General features: G+C 40.7%; 1 protein-coding gene across 1 annotated transcript in view; it reads left to right on the top strand.

The window, feature by feature from the left end:
• Positions 1-12,607, top strand: part of LOC309399117 (cholesterol transporter ABCA5-like) — a 56,291-nt gene extending 43,684 nt beyond the window's left edge. Inside the window, exons 30-40 of the mRNA XM_081966623.1 lie at positions 2,017-2,140; positions 2,802-2,919; positions 3,025-3,116; positions 5,114-5,289; positions 6,857-6,932; positions 7,026-7,120; positions 8,055-8,174; positions 8,279-8,428; positions 10,331-10,410; positions 11,030-11,085; positions 11,504-12,607. Coding sequence (XP_081822749.1) covers positions 2,017-2,140; positions 2,802-2,919; positions 3,025-3,116; positions 5,114-5,289; positions 6,857-6,932; positions 7,026-7,120; positions 8,055-8,174; positions 8,279-8,428; positions 10,331-10,410; positions 11,030-11,085; positions 11,504-11,611 — 1,195 coding nt within the window. The 3' untranslated portion in view covers positions 11,612-12,607. The remainder of the gene's footprint in view (positions 1-2,016; positions 2,141-2,801; positions 2,920-3,024; positions 3,117-5,113; positions 5,290-6,856; positions 6,933-7,025; positions 7,121-8,054; positions 8,175-8,278; positions 8,429-10,330; positions 10,411-11,029; positions 11,086-11,503) is intronic.
• Positions 12,608-18,304: the final 5,697 nt, after the last annotated feature.

Genomic DNA, 18,304 nt, shown 5'->3' with positions numbered 1-18,304 from the left:
ACTTTTCCTTGTTGTGCGCAAAACGCCGCTTTGGTGGGAAACCGCTCGCCGTTCTTGCACGCCTCTCCAGCCACCGCCTTGGAAGTGAGTTGCGCGAACGGAGCTTTGGGGCTGAGGAGAGAGGCAGGGACGGAGGGAGTGGGGGGAGAGGAGCCGGCCCCCTCACCGCCCAGGCAATGGGGAAAGCTTTCCCGAAATGGGGGGGGTATCGCGGGAAATAAAAAGGGCGCGCGCTGGGGGGGACGAAGGAGGCTTTGGCGCGCCTTAGAGGTGGGCAGGAAAGCAACAAAAGGGGCAGCGAGGGCGGGCGGTGGCTGCAGGCGGCAAGGCTTGAGCGGGATGAAAGCGCAGCCCCTTACGTTGCTTTCCCATACACCCCGCTCAAGCCTTGCCCAGGGAGCTGGGGATCGGGCTTTGGGTTGGTGGGAGACCTTGAAGGAGTGGGGGGGAGAAGGGACTGGCGCCGGTGGAGGAAGCAATGCTACGCGGATCAGTGCACTCCGTGGTCCTCTTAATATTCACTCAGGAAGACGGAGAATGGGACCACGTGTGCTGCACACGTGGTCCCATTCTCCGCCTTCCTGATGACGTCACCAGCCTCCCCAGCCATAACCTTCACCGCACGTCACTGGTATGTATGTATATATATATATGTATGTGTGCTGGTTTTGTTGTATTCGGGTCTTTTCCCATGTAAGGTTGAGATTGTCTTTGCAACGTTTCGGCAGGATCTCACCTGCCATCTTCAAGCTTGGGCTGTAAGTCTTGGTGGCACGGCAGCTCCATTCCCATTTTAAGCCCAAGCTTGAAGATGGCAGGTGAGATCCTGCCGAAACGTTGCAAAGACAATCTCAACCTTACATGGGAAAAGACCCGAATACAACAAAACCAGCATACCTACACCCATGAAAATCTACAAAAACAAATATGTATGTGTGTGTGTGTGTGTGTGTGTGTGTGTGTGTGTGTGTATATATATATATATATATATATATATATATATATATATATATATATATATATATATATATATATATATATATATATATATATATATATATATGTTGTATTTGTACTGATAAATAAATAAAGGGAGACTAGTATAGATCTATACTAGGGGGAGGAGTGAGCTCCCTCCCATATTTGGGCATACCAGGGGTTGTAACACAAATACACACACACACACACACATATATACACACAGAGAGAGAGAGAGAGAGAGAGAGAGAGTAGGTGTGGCTAGTCTGGTCTTGAGTGTTCTCTTAAAGTAGCAGGATTTTTGGCTTTTTCAGAACTGTCTTTGCTAAGACTATTGATCCAGGAAAATCCATGCTTCTCAAAATGTTTTCATATAGATACTTTATCCTTCCTCTTTGCATTTCCAAATTTACTCCGTCTTTTGTAAGTTCCTCATGGCATCCTATGCTTCTCCCACATTTCTTTTGTGGATTATGTTTGTATCCAGCAGTATGTTTCCTATTGTGACAAATGAATGTACAGATAATGGGATTTTATTATGATGTTTCTCTATGAGGACTACCTCCTCATCCATTCTGTTGTTCTCTCAGCAGAATAGCCCTTGGTAATTATAAGAACATGGATTGGGCCACCCTTTATTATGGTTTTTGCTTAGAGCACGAGTGTGAAACTCAATCGTGTCACATGATGTATTGCAACATTCTTTGCCTTTGCGGAGCTGAGATGGGTGTGGCCTGCACGTGATACATCCAGCCTGGGGGGGGGGTGCCAGTTGCACACACCTGGCTTAGAGGGTTCCTTCCAAGAGTCAGGGTGAGGGAGAAACAACTATAGAATCCTTGCAATGAAGTGAGAAAATGCTTCCAAATGACAAAGTCCTTCACTTGAATGCACTATCATTTGGCAGCAAGGATCTTAGGCTTTGGTCAATATAGCTGCCCATAGGATAAGACTTACTGTCTGGCGTACTAGATTGTATCTTTTTGCAGTCTACTTAGAAGTCCCAAAAGCAGAGGTTGAATATGTTTTTCTATCCAGAGCTTCTACGCGGCTCAAAGCCTGTAAATTCTTAGATGTATCACACGAAGACGATGGCGATGAAGATGTTATGGCCGAAAAGCTGAAAGTTAAAGAGATGATAACTTGCCAGGACTGTGAAGAGGTAAACGAGACTGTCTTAATCCTCCCATGCTAATGGCACTATGTATACAATAATACAGAAAGTTACAAAGGTGCTTTTTCAAGAGGCAACTGGACTTGTTGGTTTTTCCTTAAAGGCAAGACAGAAGCGGAACATCTTTAAGGAAAAACAAAGAAAGTCCAGTTGCTTCTTGAAAAAACACCTTTGGGGTAACCGTGACCTAGATGACTGAGAATCTCCACAGACAATAACACAGAAATGAAATAATTGTCCATAGGCCATATTTGCAGTTATTAATACAAACCTAAAGTATACTGGGAATTAATCCCTCCAGGGATCAGAGAAAGCAAGCTGTAGTAAAATCACAAAGGGATCTTTATCATTTACCTGATCTTCATGAGATTGATTATATCCCTGAAGCAGCCATATTATTCCCCTCATTCTCAGTCCTGGGTACAGGAGTATGTAGAGAAATGTCAAATGGAACTAACCTGAGATACCCTGCACCCATTTTCATTTTTACAATGTCCATCTCTCTCATAATAACAGAAAAGGCTTCAGGCTATTCCTACTTTGGCTAATCATGCTGACTAAAATAAATAATGACATTTGAAAGGAATTATTTTGCATCATATATACATGCTGATACAGTGTAAGCTTAATATATATTTTTCTTCTTTAGAAACCTGCAGTATTGGTCATCAGCTTACATAAAGAATATGATGGAAAGACTGATTTCATTCTTGGAAGAAAAATGAAAAAAATGGCAACGAACTATCTTTCACTTTGTGTTAAGAAAGGTTACTTTTAAATTATTTACTACGTAATCATTTTGTCAAAATTGAAACAGTTAACTTGTTGAAAAAAACCAGGTTCCCCCCCCCCCCTTTTTGCTTCTTTTTTAGGAGAAGTTCTTGGAATTTTAGGCCCCAATGGAGCTGGGAAAAGTACATTGATTAATATTCTAGCAGGAGAAGTTGAACCAACCTCAGGCCAAGTATATAATTTTGATCAAATCTTTTTATCCATTCTTTCTGACTAGTTTTGCTTATTAATCGCTATTGAGGTCCCATCCACAAGATTCACAGTGCTTTCTAGGCAAAGGAAATGGATATTTCTTATTGAAATATATGTATTTCAGCACTGTTAATGACAAAATATCAGTTGAAATAAATATTTTATTTCTAACTAGCAAAAAATTACCTAAAACTCACATGGATAACCAAATATTTATAACTTCAAAGCTGTGCCAACTGATGGGACCCAGGCAGCAATGTTCAGAGAGCCTGCCCTCTGGAATTATTTCCCCCTCCCCCCTCCCACCAGGGGGCTCTGAGTTGCCCTTATTCTGCTGCTTTATAGAGCTGCCTCTTTTCCTAGGCCTGCTTTAGGGATATATGTAAGGTGACCAACTTTTTTACAATGAAAAGGAGGACAAATAAATTGGAAAAAATATATCGTAAATAAAAGAAATATTTTATTCATTGCAACAATAATACACTAAAATATGATATATGCATAATAAAAACATTTGCAACATTTTATATTGTAATTATGCTTACATGCCTGTTAATTATTATTTAAATGAGTACTTTTCTATTGAATTAATATTTTTTGTCAATGTATCATCTTGTAACAATATATTGGAAATATCTGAACAAGAAATATCCTTCATATTGAATTTTACGGCAAATGCTGCAGCTAGAGTATCAACATTCAATCTCGATTTCTCACTTGTCGAAAAATCATTGGCAATTGAAAAAAACTCTTTCAACTGCTGCATTAGTTCCAGGGCAGCACAATATAAATTGAACAAGTATAAATAAATGTTCACATGGAATATGTTCATTTTTGAAATGGCTGAAAATATCCACCCATCTTTATCAATTTCAACATGTTGATTTTCCCATTGTATTAATTTTTCAGAATTTAAATATACATTCAGTCTTCTAATTTCTTCAAAGAGACAATTGTCGTCTATTTTAATGTCTAGCATTTCTTTAGATAAAAATTCAACACAAGATTCAATATCTGTTCAATATACTTGCAATGAAGTAAAAAAAACACCATTAAAAACTGTTTAATAAAATGTGAATTGTACTTACCTCTGTATAATTGAATATTCACTGAGAAAGAAATAATTACCGTGAGTCATTCAATTGCCGATGTACCGCCAGTCTACTGCGTGCGTATGTGCCGTGTTGTGTTTTGGTAAGAAGTAAACAAAGCCACTTGCACGCGGCGCTCTCTCTCAAGGTCTCCCGTGCGGAGCGCATGCATCTCATAATCGCGTCTTATACCGTACTATACCGAGTCTTGAGGAATTGTCATGTCAAATACAAATACGTCACATAACGCTCAACAGATTAGTCTTCAAATATCGAAAAGGAGAACATGTAGGAGGACACTTTTCGAGGGTGGACAGAACTTACAAAAGAAGGACTATCCTCCCTAAAGGAGGACGGTTGGTCACCTTAATATATGTCTTGGTGGTAATTTTACTAATGTGCTTGGTATATGAACCTTTTGAGTTAGTACCTTCTTTGTGTTGCATTGAATGTGTTTTTAACTTTTACACTACCCAAAGCCATAGTGAATCAGATGGCCTATACATTTGATTTATAGCTCGGTCAGTAACATAGAAAAGATCCCTGTAAGTTGACAATATTTGAGCATTTGGATTCATCCTCTGTGTGACTGCATGCACAGATTTGATGCACTCTATTAATCCCAGTAATCAATAGAATATGGGAATGAACCTAAGCAATTAAATGAATTAATTTTATAAACAATAAAAAACGGAAGACTATTGGAAAATAAATTCCTGGATAAATTCTTATAGTCATTAGAATACATTTTTTGATAAAATAAAAATTTGCATTTTGTCTCTCATATTTATTTAACATTAAGATTTTAGTGAATTCAACTTTTCACAACCTCCTTTGACTAGAAACACTATGAAGGAATACTGAGAAGAAATTCTTGTATCCGCAGGTGCTGATGGGAGATTATTGTTTAGGTGAAAATATTGTGGATAATTCCATGAAATACATGGGGTACTGTCCACAGACAAACCCACTTTGGCCTAATATTACATTACAAGAACATTTTGAAATTTATGGAGCAATCAAAGGAATGAGTCCTAGTGACAGGATCGAAGTCATAAAATGGTAAGAATCACGTATTTAATTTTTGTATACATTAATTGTATTTTCTCTTATTGTGCAACCACACGATCTTATTGAAAATACTGATTGTATTAATATTTTATAAATGCTATAAAGATTCTAATATAATTGACTTTTTATTTACATTTGGCATTTTTGTTTTCTTATTTAAAGTACTTATTACCTACCGTTTCACCAAAGAATGCCTTTTTTTTAAAAAAAGATGGCACATTTCAAATTGTATATTTATTATTTTATATTTATTTACTGGGAATAGTTCAGCTGCATATAGTTTAATACAAACTTCAGTTGCATATAGTTCAAAATCAACATGAATGAGCCATGGTGGCGCAGTGGTTAGAATGCAGTACTGCCGGCTACTTCTGCTGACTGCTGGCTGCCAGCAGCTTGGCAGTTCAAATCTCACCAGACTCAAGGTTGACTCAGCCTTCCATCCTTCTGAGGAAGGTAAAGTGATGACCCAGATTGTTGGGGAAAATATGCTGACTCTGTAAACTGCTTAGAGAAGGATGTAAAGCACTGTGAAGCAGTATGTAAGTCTAAGTCTGTTGCTATTTATGCAATAGATTAATGCAAGTCAAGGTGCCTGCACATACCATTAGTTTATTATATTATTACCAAGAAAATCTCAGTTTCTTCATTCTTGTACATATACTTCATAATTTTCCTTGAACAAAAGCATTTTAATAATTACTTGTGTAGCCAACCATGATAGTTGTAATTCCACTAATTATTATGAAACTTTATATTTTATATTTGAGTTCAATAAAATACCAGGTCCTTCATCACATTTGATGAAAATACATATATAAATCCTGTAGATCTAACTCTGCCTTTAGACTTAATACCAGCCAAAATGAGCAGGAAATTTTGCTACCAACATTCTGCGGTTTCCTGCTGAAATTTTCAAAAGTGAAGTCACCAAAAATGGGTTATAGTTATTGCTGGTATAAAGTATTTGGAAACAGCGCTGCATGATAATTTTTTAAAAAGTATAGGTAATCATGTCTGATATTTATCATACTTGATGAGAGATTGACAACATATTACTCTGGCTTCTATGCTAGCAAAAAATGAAAACTCATGCATTTCAGCCATAAGGTATTTCAAAAGTTTGTGTGGCCCCATACCTCCGGACTGTACAAAACAGTGATACTTCTCAAAACCGATTACTATCGGCCTTAAGAAAAAAACCCCAGTGTTCATTTATTTTTCTCCCAATTTCTCTTTATAGATATGTCAATGGTTGTGATGAATTTTTTTTCATTCTCAACTTTCTTGTTGAACTATGTTTTGTTATTATCACTGGTTTTTATTAATGCTTACATTTATTATATTATTTTTATGTTGTTAGTTATTTGGGAAAGTTTTATGTCCTAAAGTGGGGGTTGAAAATATTTTAATTAAATATGATGTGCTGAGTCTATCCTACCTTTTCCTCATTTTCTATGCTTTTATGAGTCAGATTGCTGTTTCTTAAATGTGCAAATTTTAAACACTTTATTAATATTCTTCTTTAAAGACTACAAAATGTACTTGTTTTCTACAGTTTTTCCAAAGCACTTGACCTTAAGGAACATCTACAAAAGAGAGTCAAAAAACTTGGTGCAGGAGTCAAACGAAAGGTATTTTCTATTTTTAAAAAAATGATTGTGCAAGTTGTGTTATATAAAGCAAATGGACAGCAAAATAATCACTTCTGATTCTTTCTTTTTCAGTTATGCTTTGCATTAAGTATGTTTGGTAATCCTCATATCACTCTATTAGATGAGCCATCCACTGGTATGGACCCTATAGCAATACAGCACATGTGGTAAGTAGCCTCCCATAGTACTGGAAGGAAATATCATGTTGCTTTCTGTGTAATTTAAGTTGTAATTTAACGTAAGTGTTTCATAAAGCCTAGTATCCTTCTTTCACTATCAAAATCATGGCTTTCTAAGCTCTTGTTTCAATAATTCAATTTCAACTGTTATTCAAGGATTTATCAACGTTTAAATCTTGTAGAGGTTTAATAAAACTTTCAGGGAAAGAAAAGAGATCAGGATTCAGGAGAATAGAAAGTTCACAGATTGAAGAAAAAATACAAAACAGAATGGAATGGAATAAAAAAATGAAAATGAGGGCGATAATAGTATTGAAAGATGAAAGAAGGAGGAAGAGAAATAAGAATAGTTTTCTCCTAAATGAGTGAATGGATCATTTCTTGGTTCATATGCAGAGTTTTAAAAAATGTTCTGAAACAGACTTATAGGCCTGTGATGGCAAACCTATGGCACGCATGCCAGAGTTGGCATGCATGCCAGAGGTGGCACCTGTGCCAGAGGTGGCATGCAGAGCCCTCTCTGTGGGCACATGCACTATCACCAGCAGCTTTTCTGAGTTCCGTAGTGCGCATGTGCACCGGTCAATTGCTCTCTTCCGGGTTCCGGTGCTTCAGTGCACTCCAGTTTTGGCACTCGATGCCGAAAAGGTTAACCTTCACTGGTCTAGGCCCTCCATAGAAATCAGCAAGGATTATTATATATGTGTCCATCTATTTCATAGGTAGGTCTATCATTCTACATGGTGCAGAAAACCAAACGTTTAGTACTAACTTTTGCCTTTCCTTGGAGCCCAAGTTTGTGAAAGGGCTAGGAGATTATTTTACATCATTACACATGACTATGTTGTTTAAAATCAGACCATTTAGAGGCTTAGTTAAGGAACCTATACTTCTTTGTTGAGTTGTGCATTATATTGTATAGGAAAGCAATCCGAGCAGCCTTTAAAAGTAAAGAGAGAGCGGCTATTCTGGCAACACATTATATGGCAGAAGCAGAGGCAATTTGCGATCGTGTGGCTGTCTTGGTATCTGGAAAGTTAAGGTATTTCCTTAGCATCTTATTTTTTTTCTTAAAAAAATGAAACTTAAAACATGATTGTGAATTCATTATCTATCTATTTCATCTTTTCCCCATCCAACAAATAGGTACATTGGAACAGTTCAACATCTCAAGACTAAATTTGGCAGGGGATATTTTTTAGAAATGAAATTAAAAGAACCACCAGAATCACAGCAGAAGGAATACCTTCAAAGGAAGATTTTGAGCATTTTTCCAAATGCAAATTGTCTGAAAAGGTAAACGTTAATGGATTGATTCTAGATTTGATCATGTGTAGCCTTATAATTAAGCCTATTGAAATCTGAATTATTTAAAGGCAGAATAGTGCTTTCAATCACATAAGGAACTTACCTAACATCTTTCATAAATCAAACTTTTTGATTTATGAAAGAGTTTTCCTATGTTTTCCTATAAACAATGATTATTACTTATCATTGAGACTATTTAAATCAGCATGACCACTATAGGGGGTAAAGTAAGGCTTCTTTAATCATATATTGGTAACTTTGAGAAACCTATGCTATGATTTATTTGTCAAATATAGATATCTCCTACCTCATTCTCAGAGTGACTCTGGGTGCGTAAAAGCCATATACAAATGCAGTAATCAGTAAAAGGAGCCAGATATTTTATGCATCTTAAAATATGTCTTTGTGTTGGCCTTCTCTAGCTATTGTCACTTGTAATATTTGTGAATCAGTGCTTTAATTCTATTTTATTCTCCTTTTCTCTTACATTTGTTGTATATTGTTTCTTGTATATTTTAATATCTACTGTAGTCTGCTATATACTTCTACGAATGTGTGTGTGTATATATATGTATATATGTATGTATGTATGTATGTATGTATACATACATACATACATACATACATACATACATTCGTAGATTTTCACGGGTGTAGGATGCTGGTCTTGTTGAATTTGGGTCTTTTCCCATGTAAGATTGAGATTGTCTTGGCAACGTTTCGGCGAGGTCTCACTCGCCATCCTCAGGCTGGTGTTTTTGGCTTAAAGCGTGGCCGGAGCTGCCGTCTTTCTATAAATCTTGGTGTGTGTGTGTGGAGTACTGGCTTTGTTTCAGTAAGTGGATTGATTGGATGTGTGGCTGTATCATGATTGGTAGATTGGTGCTGGCTGTGGGTCCGTTGTTGTTTTGTGTTGTAACGGCCTGGGTGGTAGGTGGGACACGTTTGTTTACCAAGGCTGGTTTCCAGATGTCTGGTAGGCGGGACGTGTCGTCACGTTTATTCATGTTGGGGTGTTTCTCTATTTCGATAGCTTCCATAATTATTCTCTTGTTGAAGTGTTCAGTTTTGGAGATTAACCTGGTTCCTTCAAAATTAATTTCATGTCCTGTAGCTTTAAGGTGCTGGAAAAGGGAGGAAGTTTTTTCTTTTTTTCTTACTCCCTTTTCCAGCACCTTACTCTCTCATCCTACACATGCCCACTTCCGGCATGTGTGCCATAGGTTCGCAATCACTGCACTAGATCCTATACTCAACTGGTGCAACAATATCATACAAACTGATTGCCAAAAATTTGCCACAATGGTTTACTGGAACATCTGCAAGAATTATCATGTACCAGTAATGAACAATTGGAGGGAACATAAAGCTGAGAAAGTACTCAAGAACAAATAGGTTACAATATTGTGGAATTTCTGAATACAAATTGATAAAGATTTAATTGTGATTATAAAGAAGAAGACATGTATAACTAATGTGGCAATAGCAGGAGATAGTAGAGTAAAAAACTTGGTGAACATCACAAAGTATCAAGATAGGAAAATAGAAATAGAAAGATTATGACCTAAACAGGTCATGGTGATCCCAGTAGTTATTGGCACACTGGGAGCTATATCAGAAAAATCTTGGAAAAAATCAGAAAATATGTCCATTGACAAAATTTCCAACTGTTAGTTACAAAAGGCCACAATGTTTGGATCTGCACATATACTTCAATACATTATAAAATCTTAGATTGTTGAGAAGAATTAAATGCATATGAAGGCCAATTCAGCTAAAGCACAGGCAGATGTGATTTCATATTGTACATCATAATAGTTACTGTATATGGCTAAAGCCATGTACTTCTTCTTGAGGCTTATCCAATTTTTTTTTTACACTTTTTTACAGTTTTGCTTCAATTTTGGCATATAAAATTCCAAAAGAAGATGTCCAGTCACTAGCATTGGTTTTTTCTAAACTGGAAGAAGGTAAGGATTAAATTTTGTAAGTACACCAAATATAATAGAACCTTCAACCTCACTTACCCACCTTAATTTTGTTAACTAAAATTCATCTTGTTGTCTGTCATCACTAAAATCATCCTATTACACTAAGTTTCTATATGCATTTATCTTTTTATCCAACCTTTTGTTTTCTGGTAAGCTTTTTTTCATATTGCTTTCTAATTAGTAGAGCTTATAGTTTTTTGGACTTCCTTTATGGAACACATTTATAGCATTAAAGCATCATGGCATTAAGTTGTCAAACGTTGTCACAAAGTTATCTACTGCCATGTTAGTAACTGATGATATGCAACCTTTGGAAGTGTGCACAGGAGCAAGAAAATGAGAAAAGCAGTATTGTACTACCGCAAGGCCCATCCCTTTTAACATTTGTTGTCATGCTGTATGCATAAAATACCATGACAATTCCTTCAAAAGGAATCCAATGGACACTTCTGACAACCTTAATAGAAGTCAGAATCAGTCATTAAATTGCATATAAAGTCCTTCCCCAATCACATTTTGTATAACTGGTATAATATATATATATATATATATAGTCTCTCAGTGAATAATAAACAATTATTTCTGACAATCTTAACAGCAAAACATGCCTTTAATGTTGAAGAATACAGCTTCTCTCAAGCAACACTTGACCAGGTAATTAGATAAAGATTTATGGTACAAAAATCATAATATGCCCTCTAAATGTATATTTTCCACAAATTTCAAAGCAGTCACTTTGTTATATGAAATTGTCATTTCCATCCATAATTTCATAAATGTCCATTTGTTTTCTTGTTCTGCAACAAAGGGCATAGGGATGTCATTTAGAGGCAACTTTTCATTCACAATGTTGTAAGAGCAGGAAGATTTTTCTATACGCAGAGTCTCAACACATAACAATGGAGAACCTTTTCCTTCTGAGGTTTATCTCCAAATGATTAAGGGATACAAAGGCACTGTGATTTTTGAATCTTTTAATAAACTCAGGTCACAAATCTGCCCACCTGTTGAGTGGCATTCTAGTGAGGAAAAGTTGTCATTAAAGCACTCATGTACTGTTCATTTCTTTTAGGTATTTGTGGAACTTATCAAAGAACAAGAGGAAGAAGACAGCAATTTTGCTACATTAAATGGAACAATTAGTTGGGAAAGATCCCAGGAAGATCGAGTAATTTTCTGATTTGTTGCACACTGAAGAATTTGGCTGTTTCATTTTTAAGGCACTTTTTTGCCTTGAAAATTGATGCTTTTTAAAAAATATGCACTGAGTACTATAACATACTCTTATACAGCTGAAAGAATTCACCTTCTTTGCCTTACTATGCTATAGATAGGATGAAATGGCTTTTTTTTTTAGTAATCTTATTAGGGTGCAACCTGCAATCAAGGGGCAATAGAATTGGCTATATCTTTTTCTAAGTCTGCAGCAAGCATGGCATTTTGCATATCAGATAATGCAGCCAATGAATCAGTTTTTGCATTAATCTACTATTTATTTTTATGAAAAAGATCCCAGTCATGTGTTCCTTTGTATTTTCTTTTACAATGGGAGTAGAAAGAAATCAATGTACAATGAAATTTATGAAAATAATATTCCCCTCTGCAGGGTTGGGAAATCTCAAAAATTATAGTTGGGGGTACTCAAGGATGCAGGAGGAAGGTAAGATTAGCAAAAATTAACAATCTCCACCTTCTTCAGGTAGTTCTCAGTTAAGAGATGGGCCTCCACTGTATTTTGCTCAATTCCATGAGCTGAGTTTATAGGGCAGTGGATTTACCCCACTATTTATGTATATTTATCAAACTTTTTATATGCAGTGCATTTTATGAAATTTTATTTTAAGAATCGCTTTGTATTCCAAAGTACCTTTTTTTCCTTGTTGTTAATGTTGCCGATCAATGTACAATAATCATTATATAATCAATAGTATCATTTTTCAGAAGATACTGCTAAAGGCATTTGCCGGTTCCCGGAACCTTTTGTCAATTTTCATTTGAACATACTGTATATAATCCTAAAAAATGCAGTTGCCTAAGTACTTAGCTTTTAAATTGTTTTTATTTAGGTGACCTGCAGCTCAGGTATATCTTATAATAAACTTAAAAAATGCTGCCTCCCATTAACTATTATTTATTCTGTGATGAAGATGTCATACCAAATAAAGATCATTTTTGAAATGGATATGTGAAGGAACAAGCAAGTTGGACTGCTTTGCAAGTTGTGGTAACCCAGGGGAACTTTTATTCCTGGTAGTGACATGAGCACTTTCTTATACAATCCACCTCGGCTTGGTTGGAGAATCAAAATAACTGAAACTAAGAGTGGGAAGAATCTTTAGGCGACATACTTTGAAATGTAATGCCATCTTTTCTCTGTCTTTGAACCTGCGTTGTCTGTATGAAAGAGAGAAGGAGTGCATCTTTTAGTGCAGGGTTGCACTCCATAGTGAGTTCCCTTTGGGTGGGGATCATTTAACACTTTTAAACTCAAAGGGCCACACTTGTTACCAGGTAGAAAATCAAGATGCATCCTTTGCATCAGTGGTGGGTTCCGGATCCCGTCGCAACCAGTATGCTGCAACAGGGCTGGGTGCCCATCACGTGCACACACGCTGCGCGTGCATGTGCAGCCACTGCCCTGCGACGCTCCAGCTGCTCGGCGGAGTGTTGCGCAGGCACCATATGCTGCGTGCGCATGTGCAAATGGCCTGCTTGGGTCAAATACAGGTAAGGAACGTGGGCAGGCGGATGGGCCTTCTGAAGCTCTATACTGGATATGTCCATACTGGGCTGTACCGGCCGGAACCCACCACTGCTTTGCGTCTATCAAACATATAACCTATAACATAAAGACTAACTGATCTCCTGATGATTTGTGTCAAGATTGCTGCTTTTCCACAGAGAGTAGCCAAAATGGCTACTTTCCGATCAGCCACCTGATACTGTGGATTTTTTTCTTCTTTTTGTTTGTATGCAAACTGCTAAAAGTGCAGGGTATCTACTCATGTCTAAATGAGAACAACTTTCAGCTATCTCTTTTCTAACTTATGGTAATTACTTTTCCTCCTCCTAAGCCAGCGATGGCGAACCTTTTTGGGCTCCCGTGCCAAAAGCGGGGGGAGCGCAAGGGGGGCGTACGCGGGTGTGCCATATCCATAATGCTATGTGCGCAACCCCCCCCCTGTGCATCTGCGTGCGCCCCCCCTTTTGGCCCGCAATTGACCTGTTTTTCGCCCTTCCCAGGCTCGAGAGCCTTTCAAGGAGCTTGGGGAAGGCGAAAACAGCCCCCCTGCCCTCTTTGCTGTCTCCCGGACTGCACTGGGGGAGATTGAACAGCCTGCTCTTGGAAATGGAGGCTGTGGCCGATGGGCTTGGCCCTGGGCTCTTGCTCTGCCTGCCCAGGAGACAGAGCCCAGGGAGGAATATAATGGCTGTTTTGGAGAGAATGGACCCAGCACCTTCCACTTACACCCACAGCAGCCGTGCTTGCCACGCCGCGCCACCTTCGGAGGTAACAGGAAACTGCTCCTCTTGGTGGGGGTGGCTGAGCTGTCCCGCGCCGAGTCCCAAGCCTCGCGATCACCCCGCCCGGAGCACAGACTTTGTCTCTATTGCGGCCTGCGAAGGCCCGCGATTTGGCTAGCCGACGCCCTGGGAGACCATGTTCCCGACCTGGGTTTTGGGGCAACCCCTGGGCATTATCCTCCGCCCTCTACAATGCTGTTGCCGCTGCTGCTTCTGCCGGGCGTGTTGCCTATGTTCATGCCGCCGCTGCCTCAGGTCCCAGTAGTCATTCTACCTGTTCCATCAGATGCACCAGAAGCATTTGCAATCAGTGTCTGCCCCGCCCACCTCCCCCATGGCAGCTTCTCCTCCTGGCTGCTCCAGCATCCCAATCAGAAGCAGCACTGTGACAGCCGCCAGGGGCGAGGGGGCGGCGGTGGCAAGGACGGACAAGGGCTTCCCTCCCTCTCCACCCATGCGGGCTACTTGCACAGTTCCAGTCCGCTCTGATGAGGATCCGCAGTCTGGAGCGCTGCTGCCTAGCTCCTCCAGCGTTCCAGCTGGAAGCAACAGCGCAACACTCACCGTTACTAGGGGTGGCAGTGGCAAGAACGGGCGACCGCCGCCCCTTCATCCCTTCCCCAACAGCGGCTGTTGCGCTTCCACTTCCAGCCGGGATGCTGACGGAGCTGCTGGCGGGGAGGCGAGCTACCTGCATAAAGACACCCCTGAGGGCCTGGCAGAATATATCCCGGCTGGAAGGGGCAGCACTCCGGACCGCGATCCACATCGGAGCCGCGGGCTGGAGCTGTGTAAGAAGCCTGCTTGAGCGGGGGGGAGGGAGGGAAGCCTGGGACTGCCCGTCCTCACCACTGCCACCCCTTTGCCCCTGGTACCGGGATGCCAGCAAGGGCCTGGCAGATTATATCTCGGCTGGAAGAAGCGCAACAGCTGCCGCTACCAGGGGTGATGAGGTGGCGATGGTGAGGACGGGCAGTCCCAGGCTTCCCTCCCTCTCCCCCACCCAAGCAGGCTTCCTGCACAGCTCCAGCCCGCGGCTCTGTTGAGGATCCACGGTCCAGAGCGCTGCCACTTCCAGCCGCGACATATTCTGCCAGGCCCTCAGCGGCGTCTAGTTCGCCTCCCTGCCAGCAGCTACTCGGCCAGCATCCCGGCTGGAAGCGGAAGTGCAACAGCCACTGTTGGGGAAGGGACGAAGGGGCAGTGGTCGCCCATTCTCACCACCACCACCCTTTCACCCCTGGTAATGGCGACTGTTGCCCTGCTGCTTCCAGCTGGAACGCTGGAAGAGCTGCTGGCAGGGAGGTGAGCTACCCTCATAAAGATGCCACCGAGGGCCTGGCTCGCTGACGGAGCAACTGCGGTGACTGCCCAGTTGCTCCTGCCCTTCCCCCTATGGCTGCAGCTGCTGCTCTTCTGGGGCGCTCGAGCCAGCCAGGCACTCCAGACCGTGGATCGTCATCAGAGCCTTGGGTTGGAGCTGTGCAAGTAGCCCGCTCAGGTGGGGAGGGAGGAAAGCCCATCCTTGCCGCTGCTGCCCCCTCCCCCCAGTGGCTGTCATAGTGCTGCTTCTGGCTAGGGTAGGAGTAGCTGCAGGGGCCGGCCGGCCGCTCCTGCCCTTCCCCTTGTGGCTGCTGCTGCTTTCCTGGGGCGACCGCGCCGGCCAGGCACTTCAGACTGCAGATGAGCCATGGGCTGGAGGGCTGGGGCCATGCAAGAAGCCCGCTCAGGGAGGGAGAGAGGGAAGCCCCGATCACAGCTCTACTCCGCTAAGAAACGATGGCCGGGAACCCCTCTCCATGTCTTTTGGCATGCGAGGTCGTTGCTCTTCCTGTTGCTGTTTTTTGCATGTGCATGCGTGCCAAGAACCAGATCACCAAATGGCCAATGAGCATGTGCACCCTGGAAACAAAGATCATTTTCCTGGCGTGCACATGCACACCGGGTGGCTCCACATCTGCTTTCTGGCACGGCAATGCGCGTCAAGACCAGCTGGCTGCTGCAACCGAACCTGGAAGAGGAACTGGTGATGGCTCCACGTGCCAGGAAAAATGGCTCTGCGTGCCACTTGTGGCATGCGTGCCATAGGTTCGCCATCACGGTCCTAAGCATTCAGAACAATTGGGACTGAAGATGTTCCATAAAAAAGGTCAACTCCTGAAAGCAGCAACAGGAAAAAGAGTTATAGGAGTTAAGATTAAAGAAATCTTAACTTGGAGTTATTATTATTTAGCATATGGTTATTACAATTAGTCAGGAGACTACAGTGTTAGCACAAAGTAATTTCGCTACCAAAGAGTCCTGGTCTCTTTAGTTTGTGGTCATTCGCTTTCTAGGGTGCACCCAATGGGACAAACTAGCTTTGCACCAGAAAGATGAGTAGCGTCTGTGGCGTCATCTGTGTTTTTTTTTCATCACTGATATCACCTTGCTGTTGGGTGTCGAATCTGGGCAGGTCCAGCACTGAACTTCTGCCCAAAATGCCACCTGTGGTACTAATTTATCTACTCATATGTAAGATGCTTTCAAACTTCTAGGTGGGTAGAAGCTGAGGCAAGTGATGGGAGCTCACTCCAGAAGTTCTAGGATTCGAACTGCCAGAGCAAAAACCATCTCCGGCACCTTTAAGCTACTGACCCACCATGCCTCTTAACTTGGGGGTGGGGAGACAGTTCATAGTTTTACTGTCACAAAGTCTTCTGCGGGTCAAATTCCCTGGTTATTTCTCACCCACCACCGAACATTAATAGTTACACACTTGATTGGATGTAATACTACAAGGGAATTGAAATGACAGTTAATAGCATCCCCAGACCTCTAGGTGGAGCTACTGCTTTATTCTTTCAATATTTTATACATATCTGCCTTTGGCAGCTACAGTTTTTCTTTGGCCCAATTCTGGGTTTTAGTGATAGCCAAGAAAAAGACACATCCTGCAAAGAGTCAGAATACTTGAATAAATTCCAGTTCACTTACGAACTATGTCCATTTATAAATATAATGCATAAATAAGTTTTTGATCTGTTGGCAGGATTATTACCATCAAGGTTCCTGCTAGCCAGATGAACAATTAAAGGTACACGCACAAGCCCACAAGCTTTTAAAATGTTGCTGCTAATTCTTTTTGGACAGACAAGACAAAATAAAAAAGAGGAATAATTTATTAATGTCTTAGTGACATAGAAATCAGCTTTGTTTCTTTGTTGAAGTAAACATCTGGTGAGTTCACACAACATTCTGAAAGAAGCAAAAATTTATCCCCCCACATACAAATGTCATGATGAAAGCTTCAGCTAGAAGCACCCAGATATCATTGCTGCAGTAAGGTCCAAAGTCACATGGAAATGTGTCGCTTCAATCAGGAGTGCCACAAAATATTAAGAGATGCTTCATAATAAAATTGTTGCCTTGGCTTCTGCTTCTCTGTGCTTTTTCTGACCAATACAGCCAGGGAAGTCAAACACTTTCCTAATCACATTGTCATTATTTCATTCAAATCTTCCACTGGGATAAATTTATTCACTGGTGCTATGTAACCATTGACCATGGGCAGAGTGGAAGTAATGACTTTTGCACTATTAGGCAATTGTACCTTTGTAAAAATAGACATTTTTCTAATACAAAACCATTTTTAGATTATAATTTAATGCATGGATAGGGGAATGTTATAAAAACAATACCTTAATATTTCTAACTAGTGATTTCAAAAGGAACAAATATTCTGAATAACTGGAAAACATATTTTGCCATATAGCATATGAAGCAGGGGTGGATTCCAGCAGTCACTACTGCTGGTTCGCTCATGGCTGCGTCATGCACGTGTGCGCACTTTGCATGCGCACACTTGATACGCAGTGTGCGCGCATGCACAATGCAATAAAAATTGTTCTGCGCAAAAGCAAAAAACAAGATGGCAGAGCCTATAGTGCTGCCCAGAGAACCGGTTCGTGGGCGTGGCTTGCTTGGGTCACTGCTGGTTCCAGCGACCCAGGCCGCCAAACCACTACCAGTTCGGCCAAACCGGTCCGAACCGGTAGGAACCCACCACTGGTATGAAGATTACCAGAGATCAGTTTAACTGACATTGATTAGCTGTCCATAAATCTACAATACTATCTATACTATGATTATACAACAACTAACAAAGAAGAAACCCTTTTCTCTAACCTCATCACTATAGTCATTGTTTAAAGCAGTGCTTACCAAACTTGAGAAAATTACACACTTACTTAAATGTATTTGAAAATCTCCCAGAGTATTCCTATTAAGATGATAACTGATGAAATGGCAAGATCATTCAAGACATTCTTTTTATAACACAGATAGTTCTTAAGTTACACCAATTTTT

Source organism: Natrix helvetica, assembly GCF_964273705.1.
Source record: "Natrix helvetica genome assembly, chromosome: 1".
NCBI lineage: Eukaryota > Metazoa > Chordata > Lepidosauria > Squamata > Natricidae > Natrix > Natrix helvetica.
This window is presented reverse-complemented; position numbering and strand designations above follow the sequence as displayed.